This window comes from Diadema setosum, chromosome 18, assembly GCF_964275005.1.
Source record: "Diadema setosum chromosome 18, eeDiaSeto1, whole genome shotgun sequence".
NCBI classification, from domain to species: Eukaryota; Metazoa; Echinodermata; class Echinoidea; order Diadematoida; family Diadematidae; genus Diadema; species Diadema setosum.
In genome coordinates, this window is record NC_092702.1 from 36,860,618 (window position 1) to 36,887,693 (window position 27,076).

The following is a 27,076-nucleotide window of genomic DNA, read 5'->3' on the forward strand; positions in this document are numbered from 1 at the left end:
ATAGATAGGTCCATGGAGGTGTTCTGTATAAAGGAGTGGAATGTCTATCCAATTTGTGTAAATCTATGCGTATTATATAGGCCCTATAACCTCTACCAGTACACACGTAGTCTGTTCTTACCGTTGGTGAATGGATTAGGAAGATGATATGAGGCCATTAATTGTTGGACCCGTCATCTCCGTCACGTCATCTCCGTCACGAACGGTGACGGAGAAGACGTTGAGGGATTTTTTTTTTCCATTAGTACGAAATAGCAATAAAGTGATATTAAAAATGTATGGTGTTAATCATATTGAAAGTCATTTAACCACTGCTATTTTTTGTTTTGTTTAGTGCATTAGATATCTACCCTTAAATTTGTTTACGCCATTAGATTACAAAATATCATCTTCATCACGTCACATTTTGCATATATTTATTACTGCAAGGCTAAAAATTGAAAGTTATTCTAAATGAAATTAAAAATCCCATAAAGATTGCGCCCGTATCAAATGAAGTCAACATATACTGTGATTTTCCTACTTTATGAAAGATTTTCCATTCCTGAGACACTTATTAATTCTTTCAATAATTTGTAAGGCCAAAAATACACACTTAGCGAAGAATGACCCGTCTACACCATTCAGAACGGATCATCAGAAGACTTTTTTTTTGGGGGGGGGGGGACAAAAGTGGCAGCGAAAACTATTGCGAAGGCTTTTTGTTTGTTTGTTTGCTTGTCTCACGATTTTAGGTGAGAAGTGGTAGTAAAATATAATGAAGACCTCAAAGGCTATATTCACGATTCATTATAACAACTCGTATTGGCACAAAAATAGAGATTTTCAAAACCATGTAATAAATTTTAGCTTATGTGTTGCTTGAAGGTTTGCATGGTGAAGAAAATGAGGGAGAAAGATTTGCGGTGACAACATAGGTTATTGTGGTGTCACCGCAAATCTTTCTCCCTAATTTTTAGCTTATCAATATTTACCTTGAATTTACCTTGAAGTGCCACACCTCCATCTTCGCGTAGATAGATTGCAAGTGTGGCAGCTAGGGTTTAGGGAGCTTTTTAGCCCATTAATAACCCAATTTAGACAATTTCATTTTGAAGGTGAGGAGTGTAATAGCCATCTATCAAATACTCATCAGTTACATTCTAAATTACATGTTGATATTTTGTGGAAAACAATCTTAGAATTAAGATTATACGCCTGTAACTATCAGATTTAGAAATACAATTCGCACTTTTAAATTCGCCACTAATTTAATAAAATTGGCAATGCAAACTGGTTTCCACGTACGACCAACAACGTATCCATTCACCGAAGCTTGCTGTGGCTAGTTAACAAGCATGCGCGTACGACGACTCTCATTCATTTTCTCCGAGCTAAGTTTCAGGCAAAGCAATCGAACCGAGAAATTTTGTGCACTGATATTTTTTTCCTTTTCACCAAATGTGACGTGTATTGCATGCACGCAGCAGGGCGTACTCGTAGATGCAGTGGTGTTCTCGAAGAAGTATTGCTGTAGATCGTGCGGTTTTTGATGATTTCGTAAGTATACGACACTGTTTTGTGACTATGATGACTCTACACCCAGCCCCTCATCAGGGCGTCTCACCTCCCTAGTGGTAATGATCTAGCGGGCCTACCGTACTGTAACTTGTCTTCTTATAGGTTGGTGTACATCATTCATAACATGATCAAGACCTGTAACGTTAGGCTGTCGAGTCGCCCATGGAGTTGTACCCCGTAGACACGCACTTTGCAGTGTGCTACACTACCGTTGACTACATGTGTAACTGTGAACTGTGTATACTGACCTACTCTTATGTAGTAATGGAAATTGTTTTTTTTTTTTTGTTTTTTTTTTTGTCTGTCAGTGAAAATGAATGGGCAAGAATGCATATCTAACGTTAGATGTTATACTTACTCCGTCTTTGCCTTCACCTTTGTAGATCTATCCTACCGTGAATTGATGATTAAATTCAAGTAAATTTATGATCCTTTTGCTTTTTTCGCTATGATCTTGATCCTGTCGAGTTATCATTCTATAGTCTATACATGATACTGAGTGATAGACTTGTGACAGGTACTTCTAACGTTACCCCAGGTACATTGTATCTCTTATGGTACTAAACAATTACAGGGGCTTTGGCTACAATATACATGCCTGTAGTTCTGCACCATTGTTGAATGACTGCATATCAAAGAGATGTAGAATCTAGATCATACAGTATGTCTAATGTAAAATGTGAACTGTGAGTGTACGTGTTGTATTGCATTTAAATTTATTTACTGTTTAAATATTCCTGCATATTTTCTTTTATCTTGTGTAGAATTACTTGATTGATACTAGATCGACTGTGTTCACCTTGTCAAGTCACAAAATGCCCCGCCCAAATCGACAGCTCCTGCGCCATGGTTCCTCCTCCAAGATGGAGCTAAAGGAAAAAGTCCTCCACATCTATGACTCATTTTTTGAGGTAAATTTTAAGCAGAGTTACAGAAACAAACTGCATTTATGCAGTAACCAAGATAATGCCCATAAAACTAATGTAATGAACATGAGGACGTGCTGCCATTTATTGAATAGTTTTCTGCTTCTTGTGGAATTACAACTCTTCAACCTGACAGATTGCTTCATGTGAAATCAACAAGAAAAGCATGCCTTCATGTGTTAGCATACATTCTGAAGCATCTTTCTCAGCAGATGCAAATTCAGTCTACAACTTTTTGATAAAAGTCTTCAGACTGTGCAGCTTAGCTATAAGTAATACCTACACTGCATGAATTGAATTGGAGTATGCAATAATGCTGGGACAATAGAAGGAGAGTGCTTTACATACAAATTGTACGTGGCAGATGGACAGGTGCATATGTTGGTAAAATGCAGACACATTCTCATGAGCACTTGGATCAAGGCAACACATGTTTTAGCTAAATGGACATTCATCACTCTGATTAATTCATGCATCTTTTTCTTTCAAAAGTGTCACAAAAACATTTTGAACATAATTTTCTGCTTTGATCTCACCATTTCCAGTGACAGCCAGCCTGGACAAAAACAAAACGGTGCTGTGAGATATCTGATGATTACAATCCATGTACAGAAGATAGTTCAAATTGTAACTCTAAAATGAAGAAAAGGGGCATATGGGTATACATGTATGTATTTGTAGTGTATAGGGAAATCATCTCTCAAGCAATTTGTACAACATTAACTATACATACATACTTTCGTGAGAGCCTATATTTGGCAGGTTGATTGTAACTTGTAATCTAATTTTTCTCATTTTTTGTACATTTAATTGTTTTAGAGTAAACATGGACAGTAAGTTACCGTAGATGACATGTATGTCTTACCATTAGGCAACATTATACATGTCCACAAGTGTCCACTCCAGTGATTACCTTTTTTTTTATTGACACAAAATTTGTCATGTTTTGAGGTTTGCTGCTTCCCATCATTGTTGTTTATTAAAAGGCAGTTGAGTCTAAATATGCACCTTGGCTAAATGAGACTGACATGAAGGAAATATTGGTGTGGGTTTTTTTTTCCTTTGGTGACGATGCATGATTATGCAATCATTGTCCAAACATCTGAATGTGCTCATTAAGATCCACATAATAGGTGACGGCGGTGATGATGGAATCGAAGAAACACCCTCGTTATTAGTCCATGTGTGTACACAGATCCATAATCAAACCACTGTGTAGACAAATTCTGGAAAACATGATTTGTGAATTACTAGTAACCCATTTTATATTTCTGTCCTTTCTAAATGCATTATAAATGTTTAATCTTGTCATCCTTCTCAATAGGGTAAAGATCCTTCAAGAGACAATGCAAACTTTTGGGAAGAGTTTTTCCTGCTGAAAGTAAGTGCCAAACCACACACTGTCAATTTTCAAGTGATATTGTCCTTTCATATGAAATGTGTCATATATTGCTCTCTTCAGGATCTTGTCTAAGAGGCCTTCATTGGTTGTACTGATTTAATTTTAATAAATGTCATGGAAAGACCCAGAAGAGTGCCAGGTGTAGAGTATGCTCTGTGATTTTTTGTACTCGCATGTAGATTGAAACTTAGCTGTTACATGTTCTATGCAATTACTGCATGCTATTGGATGTAAAGTATGGAAGTAGAAGATCAGATTCACAATTACAGTGTATATGGAGAGTCCATCATCTTTCTTTTTCTATGATCTCTCTCTTTTTCTGTCTCAAATATATAAAGCACATGTTTGAGTGAACGCTTATCTATAGCAAACCCCTGCCCCAAGCAATCCCCCACTGTTGTCAAAGAAAGCATGTCATTCAGAACATGCAAATAGCAACCACCTCCCTAGCGTGACCAGCAACAAGATTTGTTTTCCTGTTCCAAGGACCAAGTACATGTAGTATGCACAGCAACTCTGCCCATTTGCAGACCACCTAGCTACTGTAATTACTAGCGTAGTATTGTTAGCCTGTGCATCAAACAAATGCAGCTGAATTAAGTTCCCTAAAGCGAAGGCAACAGAGAATTATTTGATGAGATAAGACAATTACATATGTACAATGTGTACATGTAGCTAACACAAATAACCAGTAATGTTTGCGTTTTTATGCAGTTAATGATTTTGCATGTGATCTTATAGGACATTGAAAATGTCTTCTTTTTTTTTTCTAAATCTTTAATTCTTTTCTCTAGGCAAATGTGAGCTACATTGAGAGGCTACTGGAAAATGTTGGTCCAGCCAAACTGATGAGTCTGAAGGTAAGCAAACTAATAACCATCTTGGTAGGCCAGGATTGGTTTCATGGCCCCTAGCTGGGCCTGGCTTTGCCACCAACTTTTCTTCCTGATTTGGGTAGTCAATAGCAACTTTAAAGCTCTAATTTACACTTTGATATTGCGATAGGAAATACATTGAAAATTTATGAATGAGATTTCCCTTGAACAGTTTACTAATGCTTAATTAAGACTTTTTTATTAATGTTACACTTTGCAATAGAGCCAGTTTGTTTGGATGGTGGAAACAACATTGTCACAAAATCTTGAGAAGGTGAAATTTAATTATTTTGAGGACTCATTCACAAATGATACAAAGCATGAAGACGCTCAAATACATACACCAAACTTCACAATTGATGTCATAATCTACATTGGCACATATGTGTTTGTAGTGTTCTGCATTTAGACATGCTTGTTTAAAGTGTGTCAATACCATCCAAGAAATTTTCCTTGAAAGTATCTTAAAGGCAATGTATCTTCATACATTGCATTGTTATTTTTTTCAGGAGAATATCAACACCCTGTTCTACCACTGTGTGGTTGCTCTTCAGGAATCCTATCCTATCCGTGTTGTCAATGCTTTGCAGGTCAGTATACCATGTAGATTGAAATTAGAAAATTACTTCTGTTTGATAGGATGCATACTAATCTACATGTCCGAAAATCTGTGGAAAATATAAAATACAGTCGTATGCTTCATATCTGTTCTTTTTTCTCTCTTTCTTTCTTTCTTTTTTTTTTTTTTTTTTTAGTTTACTCATAATATTGCCACCAAGCATCTTTCTCAGTATCACAAGGGCTATCCGCTGTAATACCTGCACAACCTAGCTGTTTGTTTGTATGTTAGCAAACTTGGCTGTAATTTAGACAAACCAACTATGTTGAGACAATTGAAAGTCCCACAGGAAGACCCTTGTTATTAGTTATAATACAGTACTGAATAGCATTCATTAGCTCCATTCTTTATCTGTTTACAGTCAGGTTACATTTTCCAGTTGGCTAAGAAGTGTGCTTATCACAAACTCTATGAGTTCACACAGGTACACTTCATAGCTTGTTCATGGAAGAAAGCACTTCCAGAGTATCCCTTCATGTACTACTTGCATACTATGAAAAACAAACAAACAAACAAACAAACATATTTTGAGAACATACTGTGAATGTTGTTCAAATCAGCACAACAACATGCAATTTACCTTTAGTTATTTTATGCATAGATAAGTATTGTACCAGGATGGGTCATTTGAGTTGATATGACAGTGTCGGCAGTTTAATACCATTGTAGGTCACTCTTCAGTGAAGCTTTGTGTGTGGTATCTGCAACTCGTTACTTGTCATGTGTTTTGTTTTCTGTTTTGTGTTTGCTTGCAGACGTTATGTGCCCTGATCCGAGGTGTGTACAAGAAAGCCATGGTGGACCATGGTTTTGATGTCATCAACATTTTGATTGGCTTTGACTCATCTGAGCTTGTCATGCAGGTACCATGATTTGACCTTTCACCCTTGAAGAAATACACTTGTAGCTTTTACATCTTATATTGCTATTGATGAGATTTTATACACGTATCACACATGATGTGAAACTTTGATGTACCTGGGTACACTTGATATTTCATGATGCCTTTTATCCCTAACGACACACTACCTCCAGTGCTACATTTGGTGGCATATCTCTACAGCAGTTACAAATGTAACTGATATTGTGGAAGAGATTTATCATCAAGAATCATACAATCATTGACTATGCAGCAGCAGTGCTGCAATCAGTAACAACTGTTACATCATTTATACCTTTGCCTGCATAGTGAATGTAATAAATGTATGACATATAATGTCATAGAGACAAAGAAAAATGCTGAGTGATGCATTTGTGCTTTGAAGATTATTTCTAGCCAAGGACGTTGGCAACAATCAGTTTTACAGGGTTCTTGATGATCATACTGTCAGTGGCAGTTCAGGGGGAGATGACTCTGCAAAGGCAATTGGTATCGCAGTTGTGTTGAGTAGTAAATTGTGAGTTCTCTGTGTGTATAGCTCCATTGCTTGTTAAACAACTAATGTTTTGGGCATTTTTTGTGTTTGTATTTTATATAGTTGCTGATAGAGAGACTAAACAACATCCTGACAGGGGACCAATCCGTCAGTCTCAAAAACCTCTCCCTCAAAGTGCTCCTCGTCATATCCACAGTGAGTTAATCGTACAATGACTTCAATCTATCTATTCAATTAGTGTTAGTTACAATAGTTGCAGCTACTGTGATGACATCCTCAATACTTGTCTCAGATTGACTTTTGCTCCACTGCTGCCATGGTTACTGTTAGGGAGAAAAAAAAATTACAATTATTGCAAAAGCTCATTTATGAACTGGGCTCCACTTTTAATGTGGTATCTTTTCTTTCTAATCGTATCTGGCTACATGCTAAGTTTGCACTGTTTATTCAAAACCATCCTGATAGTTGCTATCAAAATAAGAAGCACAGAAAAAATCCAGCAGATACAGACTGTTAAAGTTTATTGTAGCCTTTTCAAGTCATAGTTTCAGCAAAAACCCTATGGAACAAGACTGAAAGTCTTTGCTAGAAAGTGTAGTGACAATTTGAGTGTTAGTAACAGTCAGCATGTCACATTTCTGTTGGACTTGCATTTTTCAAGCAATTTCTTAGGAAAAAAAAACAACAACTAAATTTAATGTTTTCCCCTGTTTTATGTTCATATAGGTAGCAGACAATGTCAGCCAGAACACCCTTTTGGAGTATTTAATGATGAATAGTGTCTTTGAGTCCATTGTACAGGTAAGAGTAGAAGTCAACAGCTAATCATTTCTAAAAGTATGGTCACCGTTAGGTACATAGCACCACATGGATACTGTCAGTTAGATCGCTTAAAAAGTTGCTATGGCATTAACAAACTGTTAATATTGTTTAAAGTCTTTTTTCTTGGGGGGGGCAAATTCTTTCACACTCACACACACATTTCATGCCTTGTATTGTTTGTGTACTTGCAGTGAAACCATTATGTGAAAATGAACATGTTTGCTTATTGTTTTCAAGTAGGTTGAAAGTGGCAATGACTATCAAAAGATAATTGCTTGTACTTTCGTAGTGCGAACAAACCTTGCCTTTTTTTTTTTATTCAAGTGAAGACCAGAATTTGTCAGTTGTAGAGATTTTTAAGGCATTCGTTTGCAGTTAAGGTTCTGTTATAATGTTTGTTTCATTTGGTTTGTATGATTTCCCTTGGCATACTTCTATATCAAATGTTCACTTCGGTTTAAAGTCCAAATAATGATACTCGGCTTTCATGTTTCAGATCTTGGCCAATCCAGTTGCGAGGTATCACCATGGTTACGAGGCCCTGCTTCTACTCACACTACTCGTCAATTACAGGAAATATGAGGTAGTTTCAAATCATCAAAATACCACTCTTTAGCCAAGTATCTCCTCTATTTTTAGCATTGACCTTGACTAGCATTGCTGATAGACAGCAAGCCTTGTTTGTGTTAAAAGTGCATTCAACTTTTAATCTTCACTTTCTTGATTTTTTTTTTATTTATACCAGACTAATTTATCAAATTTTTTTTTTCTTGGTCAACAGATGCAAAAAGTGCATTCAACTTGTAATCTTCAGTTTTCCTTGTATTTTTTTTAATGCCAGACTTATTTAAGCTATGATACATGTTTGCGTCAATAGATTGATGGGTAAAAAGTGACACTATGGGAAGAAAGAATACTTTTGGGGATTGCATTGTAATCTGCAATGATTGGGAGTATCCCTAGGTTCAGAATGGCTTGTAAGATATTACTTGCTGTGACTGCATGATTACTCTAAGTACTTTGCAAACAAATATTGAGCATTGATCATGAATTTCTTTCTTTGCACACAGTCTGCCAATCCATACATAGTGAAGCTGTCGATTCTGGATGATGAGCTAGCTTTGAATGTAAGTAATAGCATTTACCTACCATGTAATTGTCAATGTTACAATAACCCCACAGAGCACTTTTTGCAATGCATGTCAATTTATTTAATAGTCCTTTTTTCCTCTTGAATTCCTTGTGAAAGGAAAAGTGTGAAAGGAAATAAACAATCTAAAGCTGAGACATTAGAACACTAGCAATGGTATTCTTTAAACTTTCCTCTATTGTGGTTGGAGTGCTGGCATTTTCTATAGATTTTTAATGCTGTAATTATTCTGGAGCAAGAATTCATCCTTTATCTTGTTTTCACCTTCTATGTTTCAGTGTTTTGGTAGTCTCCTTTGTCTCACTCTTCTTACATCAAACATTATTAATCAGAGTCTGTTTTGTAACTGGCTTCTTCATCCTCATATCTTGTCATTATTGTTATCCTCTTCATCACTACCATCTTTGTTGGCATCGTTAACCCATTGAGGAGGAGTCTCGAGTATACTCAGGCAAGCCAAGCGTCTATGGGAAATGCATGTTGTAGCAAAATCAGACCATCCTCAATGGGTTAACAATGTCTTCATTCCTCATGTCCTTGTCTTTTGTCATCTTGTTCATAGTCTTCAGTGTGAGTGTACTCTTTTCCATCTCATTTTGCTATTATCATTTCAACATTTTTCTCTCATTACTGGCTTCCCGATTGTCATCATCATCATCTTTTTGTTTGGTTCTCTCCTTTGATAGGGATTGGGACATGTAATATCAAACATCCTGGGAGATTTCAACAAGTGAGTATTGGTGCATGACAGTAGTAAGCAAAGATACTTTTTTTTTTTTTTTAATCCTCTCTGCCTTTTGGAAAGCCTCTAGAAGTCTATCTTGCTGGTTCTATAGCAGACCATGCAATTACACAGCAGATTCTGACAGTAGCCATGACAATTCATTAATAATGAAGACATATATAAGGGTAACTACAAAGTTGTAAGAATGTTCACACTAAGCTTATTGCTTGTTCATAGAATCAATCAGTCCAGTATTGAAATACTGCCTCTTTTTTGTTTCCACTAGACTATACACAATGGAGCTCAACCAAACTTGCACAATTCTACCACATTTACACATGTTATATTCTACCAGGGTCGGATCGAGGAATTCCGTAAAAGGGGACACAAAAAATATTTCTGGTGCCACTTTGGGTTTCATTGGCTGACAAGCAGGGGAAAAAAAGGCTCCCTTGCAATTTTTTCCAACTTCTGGGTTTCATCGGCTGACAAGCAAAAAAAAAAAAAAAAAAAAGGCTTCAGCGCAATTACCTCTTGCCACTACAATCATTTTTTTTTCTGTTTATTCATTTTGTTTCAAGAAAAATTAATACATCATTCATGAGCTTTTTACTAGAAATGCAGATGGTGCAAAAAGGAAGTTTTGATGTAGTATCTTGTGAGTGAATATTCTAAAGGGCTCAAGCTTGTAGGTTTTCACAGCATCTGTATTGTTCAGACGTGATGGTTTGTATGATTTGTTGACATGTTTCAGAAATAGTGAATTGTGCTCTGACATCTGACATGGTGCTGCTTTGTGGATTGTGTTGCAGGAGATACAAGGCTAAGCAAGAAGAGGAGCAAGGGAGTGGTTGGTTCTCGTCCATTACATCCATGGTGAGATATGATGAGGCAGATAGGTCTCACATACTTCACACATCTAGGATTTACTTTCCCTTATTAACCCATTGAGGACGAGTCCCGCGTCTACTCGGGCAAGTGTCAATTGAAATTTAGAAAAACAAATTTCGACGTCTTTATGTCAGATTTTGATTGTGTGTGTGTGAATATTCCAAGAGTTGAGACCTTCAGTGCAATAATGTGACAGTAATGGGAAACTTTTGCAACAGATGATAGTAGAAAAGGAACACACAGTATGTCATCTGGATGCATATTGTATGGGCATGGAAATCTGAGTTTATTGTAACTAACTTGGAAATATATCCTGTGGATCTTTCTGGGCGTGCATCAGATTGCATATGTACCAATGCGTAACAATGAGCTGCTGGCACATCTCATGTAACTATCACATGATATGCAAGTCATCATTTGTTCTGAACCAGAAGGATCAATGTAATATGAGTCCTATGTGATATAAATTTAAACATAAAATTGTGAGCACGGTTAGTAAAATGACTACTTACCGATTTTTGTTCATGGATTAGCATTGATTGCTTTTGATTGTCTTGTCAATTATAGAATTATACAATATTGTAATTTGGTATAGGTGTTTTAACTCTATTAAATGCCATGAATGGCTAAAAATGTAACTTAAGCTCATGTTTTACAAGGAGACAGAGAAAAATGAATATTCATAACATATGCAAATTACCTCTGATTTTCTGATGCCTTCATAGCTATTATGGGATGTATTTAAATACTCTGTTTGTGATTTGAAACACATTCAGATATTCATCTACTGCCTGGCATGGCTTACTCACACATATGAACAATACAACATAACTTTCCCACATTATGAATATCAATTAGCTAATTTGCATATTTATGAGGAAGCTCATTCATATGCATTTGAGATTCTGTAAATTGTGTTGGAGCCAGATTTTTTTTTTTTTTCTGTTTTTGCATGCTTCCTGTGCTTGTCTTTTCATTTGTTTTCCTTGCCAACTAACATCAAAAAGAGTCTTAATGATTTGCTGCTTGTTTATTGTAAATTAATGGAAAGAAATTGCTTTAAGTACAAGAGAAATCATTGAAATATCAGAGTTTTGAATTTACTAAAATCATTTTTTTTTTTTGTTCTGACTACCTTGAAGATGGAAGAAACAAGACAGGCTACCTACAACTATTATTTTTGCTGCATGTGCTGCAAAGGGTTAACATCATTGCATTTCTCACAGCAGAATTACTTTTGCAATATAATGTGCACAGAAACACTTGAATTTTCCTAGGGTTGGTGGGCTTAGGAATAAAAATATCTAGAAATTTAAACAAAAAAAGAAGAAAATTGTCTTTATACGTTTTTGTGGTTCATCAGTTCTGATAAACAAACAGCAGATTCACATTGATGGGATGTTTATTGATTTGAATGTGTTAATTTTCCAGTATATCACAGGTTAGAACATGGCAGTGATTTTGTTCATGATCCTCTTCACACTAAATGTGTTGCAATTTCTGTATTTGCTTTATTTTGTTTTGTTTCCAAAGGTTGGAAACATGTTTGTTTCAGATGAGACAGAGTCGACAAGAGCTACACTGTGAGTATCCAAAGAGGGAGTGGTAAGATTCGATGACTTAAAGGGAATTGTCTCAAATAATGTTTGGTGGAAATCAAAACTCATCTCTCAAGTTACAATTGATTTCAAAATGTAGATGAATCAGTGAAAATTTGAATAAGATAGGGAATGAATAAAAAGATGCAGCCTCTTTGACATACAATAGTAACCATTTGGGGACACTTGTCAATTTGGGTATAAGTTTGGATAACATTATATTAGAGTATATTAGGAGTATATCATCTCAACCAGAAGAAAAGGGCAAAAAGGAAAAAAAAAGTACAAAATATATTGAAAGTTGTTCTCAACACATCACAGATTTGACTGCTACCTCTAATGATTCATTGCTGTGCCCAGTTCTGTTTGAAGTTCATCTGATTCATCGTAAGTTCTGTATATTGCACTCCATTATTTACAGGGTGTCTGTTGCACAGACATTACTTTGCCTGAGTTTGCATAAAGTTGCTGTGGAAACCCTTCCATGCTTAACAACAGGACTTTTGTTTTCAGCTGCTGTTTTGTGAAAAGTAGGGCGGTGAGTTGGCTCAGTCGGTAGCACGTCTGCCTCACGATCACGCGGCCCGGGTTCGAACCCGAGTCTGGACTGAGCAATGTTGTGTGTAAACATACCGTCCCCTCTAGCAAGAGGCAAAACACTCTGTCCCTCGGATAGGACATAAAATGGAGGTCCCGTGTATGAGAGAGTCACAGCTCATGCACGTAAAAGATCCCGCTTCATTCATTCATCGCAAAGAGCAGAGTGTTTAACCCGGTGAAGTGGTCCCACCTCACATCCAACTGGACCCCATGGAAGACCAGCTTAGCATAGCTGAATATGGGCTATCCAGCCATCTTCTCGGATGGAAATGAACAAATAAACAAACAAACAAAAGTAACTGATGGCAGATCATGAGAGTCTTCATCTGCCTAAAGTTGTCTTAAACCAGTCAAACAAATTAGCCATCCACAACTGTACTAGCTACTCAGTAACTGTCAGTCTGTAGGGATAGGATGACAATTTGAACTGTTGACATAGCTTGATGTTGTGTATGATGTAGTGTGATAGGTAAACTCTTCATGGTTGTCATATTTTCTTGCTGTGTACAGAAGAGATCCCAACAACGCAAACTTGCTTGCACTCTATGAAGCCGTCCATCTCAACAGAAACTTCATCACAGTACTCTCACATGTAAGTTCCCCCACTGTTTGGATGGAGTCATCACATCAAAAGCTCTTTATTCACGTCAGGTTCTTTCTTCTATCCACTGCCTATGATCTTTTAGATCATAGGCAGCATGTTGCTGCAGGAAACAATGAACCAGAGATAGAATGGATGATACATTATAAACCATCATCAAATAATTGTTTGATACTATTATATTCTGAAAAGTTACCACAACTGTGATATTTTGTGTGTTATCACTTGGACATACGTTGGATGTTTTGTGCTCATGCTACCTCTATTGATGGTTGAGACAAATAGATGTACTCTTTCTCATATTTTTTCAAACAACACACTGTTAGAAGTGAAACAAAATTCGTAAATGAGCTTTACTGTCTTGTTGGAGAGAATAATTGTCATGCCTTCACAATCTGCAGTCCTTTACAAGTCATATTTCTCCAGTGTCATGATTTCATCTCAAAAGTCTTCTTTTTTTTTTAACATTCTATTCCATCTGTTTGCAGAATCACACAGATACAACAGGCAGCCCTCCCTCAACACCAACCACCCCTCCAGCACCAGCGGTTCCAAGTGTAGTTAACAGTAAATTTAATTTTCTTCACTCTTGCAATTTGTGTTAGGTTTTAACCTTTATTGTTTATTATAGTACCAAGGTGCTAGTCCTCCAGTGCCAATTTTATTTGAAGACTTCAAATAGATTAGAACAGTTAATTCCACTAAAGGACTTCCTATCAGGCCAAAAAATGGTGATACTGGAAGATTCCCTTAATAGTGAAACTACTCATGGGTGTAGTACAACCCCTCCCCCCCCCAAAAAAAAAAAAAAAAAAAATCAATGGGACGTACAAAAATTACTACAATTCGCAGTATCCCCAATGCGCAGCTCGGGAAAGATATAGCCTGAGAATGCCATTAGCTCGTTTGACAGAATTCATTCAATTCGTTTTAGAGGTGTAAATGAATGGAATTCAATTTGTCCAGATCTCAAGTCCAGCACTACACTTTCTCGCTTCAAAACATTATTCAAACAACATACTTTTAAGAAACTGTTATCAATGTCTGAGTAGACTGCTTGCTATCAAATTTCTTCTACTGTTTACTTCTTTGATCCTAACATTGCTTCTGAATGAGTGTGTTGGGTGTGCGCTGTGAGTGTGATAAGAATGTGGTGTGTGTGTGTGTGCATAGTGTAGGGCTAATAAGTTTTTTTTGTGTATTTTTTTTTTTCATTTTCATTTTTGCACAATATGCTATTTAGCAACTGTATTTTGTATAATCTTGTTTTGGGCCCCAACAACAAGCACCAGATGCTTCAAAGGGGTCCCGGCATTAATTTCCATGATATGTGCATATATGTTTATACACATTGCTTTTGTTTTTATTGTGTACATAATGTACTTTTGATTTATTTTGTGCCGAATGAATTGAATTGAATTGAATGCTAAAGAGCTCTGTCACAGATGCACTGTGAGATTCCTCAGTGCCCTTTTTCGCTTCCGGTTGTCTCATGCGAGTCGCATTTCCCATACGATTCAATGGAGTTATTTGTCTGCTTTTCTGTTGTTACCCCTTTTTTTCTTGGCTATAATTCAGCTAAAAATAGTTAAAAAGTGTCTTTGCGGTCACTAGAGTCATGGGGGCGCTGTGGCATAGTGGATAAGACTCCCGACTCCCGATCGGAGGACCCGAGTTCGAATCCCGCCCAGTGCTTACGTCCTTGGACAAGATGTTTTTACCCACTGTGTCCCTCTCGACCCAGGTGTATAAATGTGTACCTGGCAACGCTAGGGTAATAATAATAGCAGGGCCCTCTAGTAGAGCAGTGGCAACACTGAAGAGGCTACCCTGGGTAAATAAGACCTTATTATTATTATTATTATGGTTCACTACTGCAAGGCTTCAATGTGCATTTGCTCATCGTTTGTCTATTTTTTCCAGATCTGCAGACCCCAGTCCCAGCAGTGGGTGGTAACACATCAGGCTCCACCAACATCCTGGTCACCTTCCTTAGCTACTGCTCCATCATCATGCAGGATCTCAAAGGTATCTTTAATTTCATTGTCATCGAAATGGCGGTTTTCAATGAATTTGTGTGTGCAATGTCTGGGTTTTACAAGAAGTGCTAAATGAATGTTTGTCCCTGTTTTTTTTTCTCAAAAAAACATCTCTTGTGGTTTTCATCAACTAAAAAAAGAGACCATGAAAGACAATAAAAAACAAGGAAATGCATAAATCAACATGAAAATACATTGAATTAATAGAAAAATAGAATATGTGAGAAATTAATTTTCATACTGCAATTTTTTCACCTAAAGTTGTTAATAATACTACAAAGAATATTTAATGAAATCTGTATTGGTCTCGATGGTGGTAGAATGTTGGGTGGTAGAAGGTTTAATGGTGCACCACATAATCTTTCTTGACTTTGTATGTGGCCCTGAAAAGGGCCTACCAACTCCTGGCGTTTAGGCAAGCATGTTCTTGCTGTTTTCAAGGGAATGAAAATGGCATGAACATGCTTGCTGAAATGTCGGAATGGGTAAGCCCTTTTCAGGACCACATACATACCCAAGAAAAGAATGCGTAGTGTACTCTTAGCCTTCTACCTCCCAAGAATATGTTAAGAAAAAATTAGGCCATTTGAAGCTTTATTCAGGGATTTAGAGCTTAAGATCTGATGCACAAAAAATATGCGTAAATTAGCACGATATAGAGAAAATGGCCATGTTTTGGGAAAATTCTTGGAGATTACATGTACGTGATGGGCAACATGTGTGCGATTTTTGCCACAATCATGCAATTGACGGCTGTGTACAATTTCAAAATAGCCCAATTTCACAAAAAAAAAAAAAAAAATGCTTCGATAACTTCCAAGATGAATTAACTGTCTATATGCTACTTCAGGGTCTTAAAATACAACATCTTAGCTATATTGTGTAGAAAACCACATTCAATTTGACCAAGTGATGACAGAGAAATGGGGATTTTTGTAAAGCATGTCATGGGTCTGATTCTTCCAAGTTTATCACATGGATGTTCTTGGAACTGCATAGTGTGTGAACACAAAGGACAGAATTTGGAGGGAAGGGATTCCTGACATGCTCTACAAAACTCCTTATTTCTTTTTGACCACTGAAGCAAATCGGATGGGGTTTTCTGTAAGATGTGGGTAATAAATTATAGTTTCATACCCTGAAATTGTATTTGGATTGATTCACTATTTTTAAAGATATCATTGCAAAGGGTCCCATTGTAATTTTTGGGGGGACATACGGTATATAGGTTTAGAGCAAAGCATTTGACAGATCCATGATGCCATAAAGAAGTGTATTTCCTCTTGATATCCACAGATGAGGAGAGATTGAACAACACCAAGCTGTGTCTCATTATTCTGTCATGTATAGCTGAGGTGAGTGAATATTTTCAGTCACAGTTTGTAGTATCAAACACAGTGTTAGAAAGTTCCAAGTCCACATCTCCATTCTCATCAACAGCCTGTCACAGACCAAAAGACTAGTTACTAGGAGACTAGTGACTGGAAGACTAGTGACTAGAAATGTTTTTTTACCGATATATAAGAATTGTTTTTCTATCTAATGTGACACATCTCACATGAAATAGGATTTGCTGAAGTCTTTAACTTGCCAATTACTTTCAATGAAATATCTAAAGTCTTATTTAACCCATTGCCTTTTGATAAGTTCAGTAATCAGAGATGTGTGGAACTGTGCTGTATTGTTCTTATTTGTGTTTTTACATGTTTGTGCTATTAAAAGAGGGAAAATGATGGAGTAAGTGTTGGTTTCTTCTAGTTTGACATTTTTGTCAGTGTCATTTTGCTGATCTGTGTCATTGAATTCTATGTCACGTTTGACAATAAACAATGGCTGACGATCATTGATTCACACAAAATTGAAAGTTTGTATCATCCACCTTCTATGTGCAGGACCAGTATGCCTACTCATTTCTTCACGATGCCAACCTGACTTTCAGAGTTCCACTTCATCAAGCAGTGAGTGTGCATAGATCTATACTGCTTAACTATCAACATTACTTTAAAAAGAATTTGACTGCAGTGATTACATCCAACTGTAGATCCTTGCCTGCAATTGAGTGGAATGCAGGTTATTTGCCTAATATTTGTAGTAATTGTCTTCTGACGATAATTGCCCTGGGCCCATTTTATCAAAAGATATAATAAATTGTAAATTTACCTTACCACACGGGCTGCCATAGACTTATGATAGAAATCAACTATATAATCAGTTATAACTTCATCAAACAGGGCCCTGATATGCTTTCTGACATGTATTGTCACTTGTGATACATTTTATGTACGAACAGGTCTATTGTGAATAATGCACCACTTCATGTGCGATTGTATGATTGAAGTGCACAAACTTTGCACATTAGAAGTTAAATGACATGAATTTTCCATGATTGTAACTCATCTTCCTGTCTTCTACCAGCCAATGAGGCACCGAAAGCAGCCAGCAGAGAAGGATCTTCCAGCCAGGCCACTAGCTTGTGCATTATTAGGTGAGATCCTCTGTCCTGTCTACCAGATGCACATGTTGAGTGCTGGTATCATTCAATTCACCGCTTGCTGAACTTTTTATGTGCCCAGACACAATTAGTTGTAGCTTGCTGTGCTGTTTCATTAGCATTCAGATAATTCCTCCAAGGCCATGGTTGCACAACAGGGATAAAAGGGGATTAGGTAATCTTCATTCATAGGCAGTTAGTTTATAAACATCTGTGCCATTAGGAAAAAAGAAGCAAAAGCAAAAGCAAAAATACTCCAGCAGACATTCCAATCAGTGAACAAAGCTCCGAAAGGACTTATTCTATTATAAATGCCCTTGAGACCCTTAGCTATACCTTGCCAAGCTTTGCCTTTTTCTTCTTGTATGGCACAATGTGCCTGTTTGAAACTGTTCATTCATTCCTTCATTCATTCATGGTATTTTGCAAAATGTAAAACAGTACAAGTCATAACAGAGAAGTAAATATATAACATCAAGGGCCAGGACTCCTGAGAAGCAACATGTGCTTCTTGTTGGAGCACTTGTTGATGAAAAAAATATATATATATTCTCAGTGTATTCAACATTACTTCAGTATAGATGGAGACTACACTCTCATTAATATACTAGATATTTAACTTCATTTAGCTTTTGATTTCTTCCAAATGCAGTTTACCAGGAAATAACACAGTCAGTCTTATATGCAGCATTTAGCCACTGAGTGAGATGAGTAGGACGCTGTGGTGTTAGTTTTGAGTGACATGATTTTTCATGCTTCTAACCACTCCCAGATTTGATGGTGGAGTTCATCTTGAGTCACATGATGCGAAATCTTCCACAAGAGTTGTACCTGTAAGTATTAAGGTTATTATTATAATCACCAACCCTCCCCCTTAAAAGAATAGAAATGAGAAGCAGTGTGTCATAACGAAGAAGTGTATAGTATTTTCCTGCTGCGTTGATCAGCAAATCAATAATGCCTGACACAAAACATGCAGATTCTTGCGTACACTGCTAGAAGTGATAGAAATGGAGACACTTTGCAACAGAAATCCAGTTCTCTTTTCTCTGATATTGTGAGATAGTGATATTGTGCTATATCTGTCAGATTGACACTTTTTGCACCCTAAAGGTTTAAAGTATTTGGCACTTCTCCTTCTGATGAAGGGTAGTGCCATTGACATCAAGTAAAATGGTTTTAATTTCTGCAGCATTGTTTCCTTTGACTCTGGAATCCTGACTTGTTGCCATTCAGCTTCAGGTGGGTGATTTACATCCTTGTGATATTAACAGCGTTGCCATCCAGGAATGTATCGGACAGAGAAGAAATTTCTCCTAGTTGAACTGTCGACCTTTTCATTTTTCTGACAGGAAATGTTTGGGTGTGATACAGAGGGTCCTGTGCTACCAGAAGAAATGCCGGGTCAGGTTACAGTACTCATGGAAGAACATCTGGACAGGTAAGAAACTGCAGTGCATATTAACCCATTGAGGATGAGTCCCGAGTATACTCGGGCAGGTGTCTATGGGAAATGCGTGTTGAAGCAAAATCAGTCCGTCCTCAACGGGTTAAAAATATGTCCACAGCAGCTTAAAGTGGGAAGAATAGTTGATTACTAAAGGTTTAGATCAGAATACTGCCCATGGAAGCACAGGATGAATTTCATACACCATTGCCATTGACTGTATACTGCTAGAGTGAGAGAGAACAGAAAATAAATGCTTGGAAGTCATTTCAGGCATCATTAATGCTTGATACAGTGTGATTTGTTTGTGGGAGAGATGCTTTCTTTCTTTGAATAGTGTGCTAGCATCTCATTAGATTTTACAAACATGTGCTGATGTATTATTACTGTTCACATCCCTGGCAATTTTTTCCTGAATGTTGCTACTGTTTTATGCTGTACCATGCATAACATGACATAACATGCAATAAATTTGCAATTTGATTACCAATAACACCCAATATATGACATGCTCATTTTAACATGAAATCAAATCAAATCAAATCAAATTGTTTAACAATGTTTTTGTTGTGCTTGTTTTCTCCAGCCTTGATCAGCTTGCTCAAATACCTCCTTGCCAGTGAATCCGTCTTGTTACCAGAGAACAATATTTTTGAGCTTGCATGTAAGGTGAGAGCAACATTATTCATAAAATCCAGGTCCTGGTGACTAGATTATCGTATGACATGGGATGTTATGAAAGAAACAAACTAAACTGCGTAAGTATATGCTCCACTCTGTTCTCACACAGTATTCTATTTATCATGGAAATGTGGAAACGGACCAGTAAAGCAAATGTTGAGCCAGTTATGAATTCTTAATCATCTAATCTGCATTACTCACCTTGTAACTGCCTGCTGATGAAGTACACTCTTCGTACGCAAGCTGATATCTTCCTGCTTTTTCCTTCTCAAAAGAATGTTAGAGAAAACTGATCAGAATAAAATTATAAACATTTGGCATATCAAAGTTTCTGCAGTGGGTAAAATCCCTGTGAGTCTAAATTACTCGTACAGAGTTTAGCATTGGTCAGTGAAGTTTATGGTACATGTTTTACCGATATGTAAGTGATTATTGAAAGTATCATTTAGTTTGCCCTGTTCTATTCAACACCTGGTGCCCTTTGACACAGACACATATCACTTCAAGATTCTTTGTTTGCTCATGAGTGCAGTGAAGCACTGTGGCCTAAATCATGTATTCAAAGAGGAATGGTTCATGTTTTTTTCCTGTGTATCTGTTTCTGCCCAGGTTGTAAACCTGTTTAATCTGTTCATCACATATGGAGACACGTTTCTGCCTTCAGCTAACTGCTATGACCAACTCTACTATGAACTCGTCAGAATGCACCAAGTCTTTGACAATGTATATTCAATGGGTAAGGAGCAACAGACAGAAACACTGGCCTTAAGTAGAAAGCAACTTGGAAGTTATCAAAGACAAACACTAGGGTGTACTTGCTTGCTTCGTTAACTTGAAAGACAATGTATTTTAAAGTCCTTGTTTTACTGTTTAACTTCAGAATTTTAACTTCAGAATTAACTGTTTAACTTCAGAATTAATCTTCAGAATTGCTGAGGCAAAGCAGAAGTGGTGACCAATTGGGTCTGTATGGAATGTTGCTAGCATCAGATGCATGCATGTATCTAGGAGGGATTAGTGTTTTATTTTTTGTCAGATCAGAGGGATTACTTGCTGGGCTGACTCATAATTGTTTGTAATCTAGTAAGAGTTTTGATTTGAAAAAAAAAATACAAACTTTTGTTAAATTTGGCAATTTCTTGAATATCACACTTCTTCTTTTTAAGTTACGAGGTTATTGTGATATTGTAAATCAGTGTTGAAATACACTTTCCAGCATTATGCCTGTAGAGTATCAGCTTAGAGAATTTGTACACAGTCAACAACCTAGAGAAAATAGCCATTTCTTTGATTCAAATCTTATTTGCAGCCAGGAGACACATCACAAATAATGGAGAGTTCAAAGAGGCAGCAAACAAACTGGCAAATAACATTGTCAACATCAGGTAAGAGGCAACATTCCACTACAACATTCTCCTGTAACCCTGACTACAGTGCATTGCTTTCAGATCACCATATTTGTTTTCTGACAATCAATTCTAGCACACTGTAGTTACAGCCAAAAGCCATTCTAGTGAAAAAATAACAAATGCAAAAGCACAGTCAAGTTAATAACATTATCAATAGCCTGAACAGAGGTTATGCATATTTGTTTTATGTTACTGTGCTGTATTGAAATGCTGTACTGCATACAACATATATTTAGCGAGTGTAATATTTCATGTATCAGGGACTTCCTGACAATTTCACGACTGGTTGAATTTGCGATTGTGGAATAAAATATTGAATGGAGAAATGTATGTGTGCATGTTGGGATCAGAGTTGATATTTTCATGTGTTGTTATATTCACATGTAGCACCCAACTTTGCACTGTTTTAATTTCTGTATATTTGTTTGTTTCAAGCATTGAACACAAAGCTTAAGTTGACCTAAAATGGCATTTCACATCCTACCATAAAAATCAGTTATGTCCACAATACACAAAATTTTATTTGATGTGTATCTGTCCTTTGCATGTAATCTAGGAGATGTTCATAAATATTGAAATAAATATGAGTAGAATTGCAGCTATGGAACTAGTTGCTGTAGAATATGTACTTGTGTGTGTTTGTATTCAGGTTAGCATTATGCAGTGATATGAACATGTGCCTTTCTATGTAAGATAGGATTGGAGAGAAGCTGTCATATATCCTCTTTACTTCACCCTTTGTTGCAGGGCCATCATTAATCACTTCACCCCAAAGATCGACTCATGGGCAGCACACAATCAAACAACTGGTCTGACTGAGGAACAGGTAAGTTTGACTGTAGTTTGACTGACTTGAGAGTTTTACGTGTTATGCATACACACATACATTCATAAACTCATACATACAGACACAATAGTTATACGAATGTACATACATACACACTTGCTGCATACGTTGGTACATACAACATGCAAAACAATGCACAAACCTACAGACACACTGATATGCATATATTATGATACTATCATGTTTCAAATGTTCAAAGTCATGCCATCTATATTCAATGAGAGTAATGAAGAAGTGTAATCATTGGTGTAAATATACTGTCCTGTAAATGGGACACAAGAAGACAGTTTGATGCTGTTCACTTTGGTTTGGTCATGACTGTGCTGAAGTTATACATTTTCATGCTTGGCTAGTATGTCACATTTTGTTTTGTGATTGTGTTCTCAACATTTCAAGGTCCTTGCCATCGTGAAGAATAATTACGACACACTGACGCTGAAGCTGCAGGACAGTCTAGATCAGTATGAGAGATATGCAGAGAAGCCCAAAGAGTCTGCCTTCTTCACCCAGCTGGTAAGCAAATCACTTTTTACTCTCTAAAGGCTGTATCATAGCAAGCTCTCCCTCTTGGTATTACAGTCAACCTTGCCTGGACTGAAGAAATAGCTTTGACTTGGAGAAAATTTGACTAAGAGGGACTAAAATCAGTAGAATATAAAGAATAGAGGACTTGAAAAGGCCTTCAACTTAGGCGATTATTTGACTTCTGCGAGGTCAACTTAAGCAAGGTTGACTGTATTTTGCTCTTTCACCAATGAATACTTGTAAATAATGTGTTAACTATTGCTTGTTTTTTCCCGTAAAAATAATGTTGTGTTCTCCTCCTCTTTCCTCCTTTTGTTGTTGTTGTTCTTCTTCTTCTTCCTCTCCTACATGTATTCCTTCTTCTGTGATAGCCTTCCTTGATGTGTCATAGCAATTCAAACAGCGTGTATGTCACATTTTTGAATGAGGATATACTCACATGAAGCTTGTTTGCAACCAAACATGTCTATGTCAAATGACCTGCATTCTTTAGATACGGCAGTGTTATTCCATCATATTCCATATTGCATTTTCCAATGATAGCTCTTTAAGTTTGTTTGTTTCTGTTAGACTAATCAAGTTACATGTAAATGTTGTGAATTTCCATTTCGTGTTAGGTGAGGTCAGTGGTGGAGAATTTCCGAACCAACTCCGGTGTGAGTAACCTAGAACAGCAGAGTGTGCTACAAGAGTTCTCCACAATACACTGACAGCCAGCTTTGGGTGACTGAGGACTCTTTTAATGGAGCTATGAAACGGGGTCTTGTGGCCTGGCAAATGTGCAATCTGGAGACAAGAGGCGCAATATGAAACCAGTGCAGCTCAAAGGTCAAAGGTGTATTATGGCCATTCTCAAGCTTTCATGTTGGATCAAGATTCATGGGAGTGTAGTGCTTCATTGTGACAATTTCCTTCAGTGTGGTGATGATGCAGCATGGAAAGCCCTACACGATACATTTATGACAGAGATCTTATGATGAAATCTTGACTATAGAGGATGAGTGAAGACATTAAGCACGCACACTCACATCTCGCTGGAAACACAGATTGTGTGCTGAAGCAGTGGACAAGTTGGAAGGAGTTGCATCTAAGCCCCATTGGAGAACAGAAATGTGAAATGTATTAAAAAGAATATATTTATTTTGTGATGTTATAGTTCCTAAATTTTGTTTCTACGTAATTATATGTTGTTCCAAGTGTAGGCATAGTACAAATCTTAAAACAACCTTTATGTGGTGATCTGATCATATCTTGCACACATAAACAGTCTGATTGATATCCTATTGATTCTATTGATATTTTATTTGGATATGATGAGCAGTTTTCCAAGGTTTTGTGAAAGATGCATAAAGAGATATTGTTTAAAGTCATACATTGCTTTATAGAGTGGAGAAAGAACACAGAAATTGTGTTGACATGGTGCAGGATGGGTGTTGTCATATTGCTAATAATAGAAGTCATGCAAGGAAACCAATTTATGAAGAACAAAATATCCCAATACGTTTTGTATTTTCATGTCAGAATGCATATGTATCAGTTCCCGTACTGAATAAATCTTTATTGGCAGGTAATTCTGTAGCCTTAAGGCAGGCCTGTCTTAATGTGAAATGTGTTTCATGATTCAAATCATTACTTGTGGATCTTCAAGTGTCACATAATTCAAACCTAAGAAATATCACCTGGGATCCTGATATCCTGAATTGTTAGATTTTGAAAGTGTTAAACTTATCCCTTTGATAGGTTGTAGTCATTCAGGAACTTATATTTAGGGAAAGATTTGGACTGTTACATTTAATCTTCCAATGTTCAAAAACGGGGGGGGGGGGGGGAGTTGATCATTGTTTTTGTGTTTTCATTTGGCAGCCATGTGCACGACTTGTATGACACTATGAAAATATGAAAGGCATGTATTATGGCAGTAAAGTTCAGACTTGGATGCATTAGGAATGGCTGCTTTGGTAATTCTAAAGTCAACTGAGAGAATTCATTCATCAATATCTCATGTTGCTTCTCAAATGTTGAGGGTATCACAATTTCTGTTATATGTTGAATTCAAGCAGTAGTTCCGGTCTTTTGTAGCTGATATGATTTTGTTTGATTTTATTTTTCAGTAGTAAACATGAAACCAGGGGGAAAAATGGAAAATACATTGTAGTCTGGTTTACAGCTATATTTGGAATAAGTTTTTTTTTTTTTTTTTGTTTCTTCTGGGAATGGTGAGTTGGGCAGGTGGTAGATCAAAGGTCGATGACTTTACCTCAAGGGCATTAAGAATTGATTTATGACCAACCTTGCGTCTGTCACTTCAACTCTTACAATCATAGCAACTTTCCTTAGCAATGAAACTATGTGTTAAAAGTATACTGACTACTAAGATGTTTGCATATCATAGTTAATTATTAATTATTAACATGTTTATTAGCTGTATTGCCATAATAAAGAATTGTCAGGATAAGTTGGGGATCACATGATGAATACATGTTTTGTCTATTTCCACTTGTGATTAGGAATCTATTTCACGTGATATCAAGGCATCCATTCTGAATTGCAGCGGTGTTCCCCCCCCCCCTCTCTCTCTCTCTCTCTCTCTCTCTCTGTCATTGTTCATGATGCAAATTATTCTCATTCCCAGTCAATTTGAAGGATTAAAAAAAGAAAGCTTTGCTGGAACCCATTTTGATACATACATGCTTTAGATATTTGTCCAAGGTCACAATGAATATGGATGAATGAGTTCTTGTTTTCAGCAAAACTTCATTACCTGTAGCTGTTAATTTCCATTCATAATAAGTTCATCTTAATTCACTGTCAATTCCAGTTACAGATAATTGTATATATTTTTGACAGTATGACAGGAAGACTAATGTTGGTTTGTTTGTATGTTTATTGGGAATTCCCCATCTGCAATTGTATTCACCATCTTTTACAATTTGTAGTTAAAGTCATAGGATTAACACTTTTAACTTTATCTCCAGGCAATTCTAATCACTGTCTTTAATTTTCTCCATTCTTAATTCTCCTGTTTGTGAAGGGATTTTCTTTCTGCTTTGGTTAAAAATATTCAATAGAAACTTTGTCCTTACACCAGGCATAGGCCTCGCACACAACTCATCTACAAAATGTATAATCAAATCATGAAACATTTTCATGGTCAGTCATATTACATTATCTGTTGAAGTTGTAACATGGTGGACAATTCTAGTGGTTATTATAGGATTAATTGTCCAATGTATATGATTGAATGAAAGGTGTGCTATGTTTCTCTCTGTCTTTAACTCCATATTGAACCTTGTAAATGAAATTGAATTGTAATTTGTTCGTTAGATTGAGAGATTATCACTTTTGAAAATTTCATGTCTGATTCTTCTTCATGTTTACTGTTGTATTCATTAATTTGTCACTGATTCTTCCTTAAGTAACTGCAGCAATATTTCTTTTTCTTATTTTTATGATCACAGCTTTAATATAAGCTATTTCTAGCATTAAATGCTCTTGATTCCAGATATAAATTTCTCTTGTGTTTTTTAGTGTTTTGTGGATTCACATAATGCTATTATTCTTATATCACCAAATTTCAAAGACCTAACAATATTCATGGATCACATTTTCATAGTGTTTTTATCAGAAGTATTGTTTGAAAAGGCTTACATGTAGCTGCACCTAGCCAAAAGTAGTCTGTTTTAATGATGCATATGGACAGAGTTGTCATGGCAATCTTTTTGTGCTCATTAGGACATTTTGAGGATACTGTGTCATGAATCCTAAAAAAATGTTAAATCCTTCATAAATACAAATTCAAAAAAGTAGGCCCTTATATTTTGTCTTTTTAAGGAGCAAATGAGTGTTCTTTACCATTGTTATTTTTGTCGTACCAGTGTCACAAAAAGGTAAAGACACAATGTTTGTGTACTTGAGGTTATGACTAAGCACAAAGATGTAGCTCCATGGACTCAGTCAGAAAATTGGTGCATACACTGTATATAGTTTTATCGTACAGTCAATCTTGGCTAAGTCGAGTCTGTTTGGGCTGAAGACGTAGCTTTGACTTGGAGAAAATTTGACAAATAAGGTATTGCAATAGTATAGAATATAAAGAGAAGAGGACTTGAAAAGACCTTCGACTTAAGGCGATTGTTTGACTTAGGCGAGGTCAACTTTTATGCAAGGTTGACCGTACATACACCTACAATTGTATGGTTGGGCTGACGAGTATGAATTTGCAATGCAAGTACTGTACTTTTTTTTTCCATTTTAATTCTTTTGTTTGTTTATGTAAGATAATGAGGTTTAACATTTATTGCCAAGCCAGATAAGATCTTATGTTAATCTTTCAGGTCGGAAAGTGATGGTGGAGTCTACTTCCAGCTCTTTGCAATCCTATGCAAACACTTTTGATTTCTACAGACATTCATATGAACATGATAATGGCACGATACTATAGATGGTAGCAATGACTGACTTTTACCACGTTTAAAACCCTGTCTTCTAAGGAG

General features: G+C 36.6%; 1 protein-coding gene and 1 non-coding gene across 2 annotated transcripts; one reads left to right on the forward strand and one right to left on the reverse strand.

Annotated features, from left to right (window-relative positions):
• Positions 1 to 1,473: 1,473 nt before the first annotated feature.
• LOC140241499 (armadillo-like helical domain-containing protein 3) lies at positions 1,474 to 25,146 on the forward strand. Its single transcript, XM_072321228.1, has 27 exons — positions 1,474 to 1,539; positions 2,325 to 2,471; positions 3,811 to 3,867; positions 4,683 to 4,748; positions 5,273 to 5,353; positions 6,138 to 6,245; positions 6,861 to 6,953; positions 7,485 to 7,559; positions 8,077 to 8,163; positions 8,651 to 8,707; positions 9,417 to 9,460; positions 10,267 to 10,330; positions 11,879 to 11,928; positions 13,054 to 13,135; positions 13,633 to 13,711; positions 15,068 to 15,172; positions 16,480 to 16,538; positions 17,076 to 17,141; positions 17,599 to 17,668; positions 18,447 to 18,507; positions 19,027 to 19,115; positions 19,708 to 19,790; positions 20,412 to 20,538; positions 21,112 to 21,187; positions 21,959 to 22,037; positions 22,455 to 22,571; positions 23,201 to 25,146. The coding sequence occupies exons 1-27, from the start codon at positions 1,483 to 1,485 to the stop codon at positions 23,291 to 23,293; spliced, it is 2,172 nt and encodes a 723-aa protein (XP_072177329.1). The 5' UTR covers positions 1,474 to 1,482; the 3' UTR covers positions 23,294 to 25,146.
• On the reverse strand, positions 10,680 to 10,782 carry LOC140242190 (small nucleolar RNA U13). Its single transcript, XR_011902131.1, has one exon. It is a non-coding gene; the product is annotated as a small nucleolar RNA U13 (small nucleolar RNA).
• Positions 25,147 to 27,076: the final 1,930 nt, after the last annotated feature.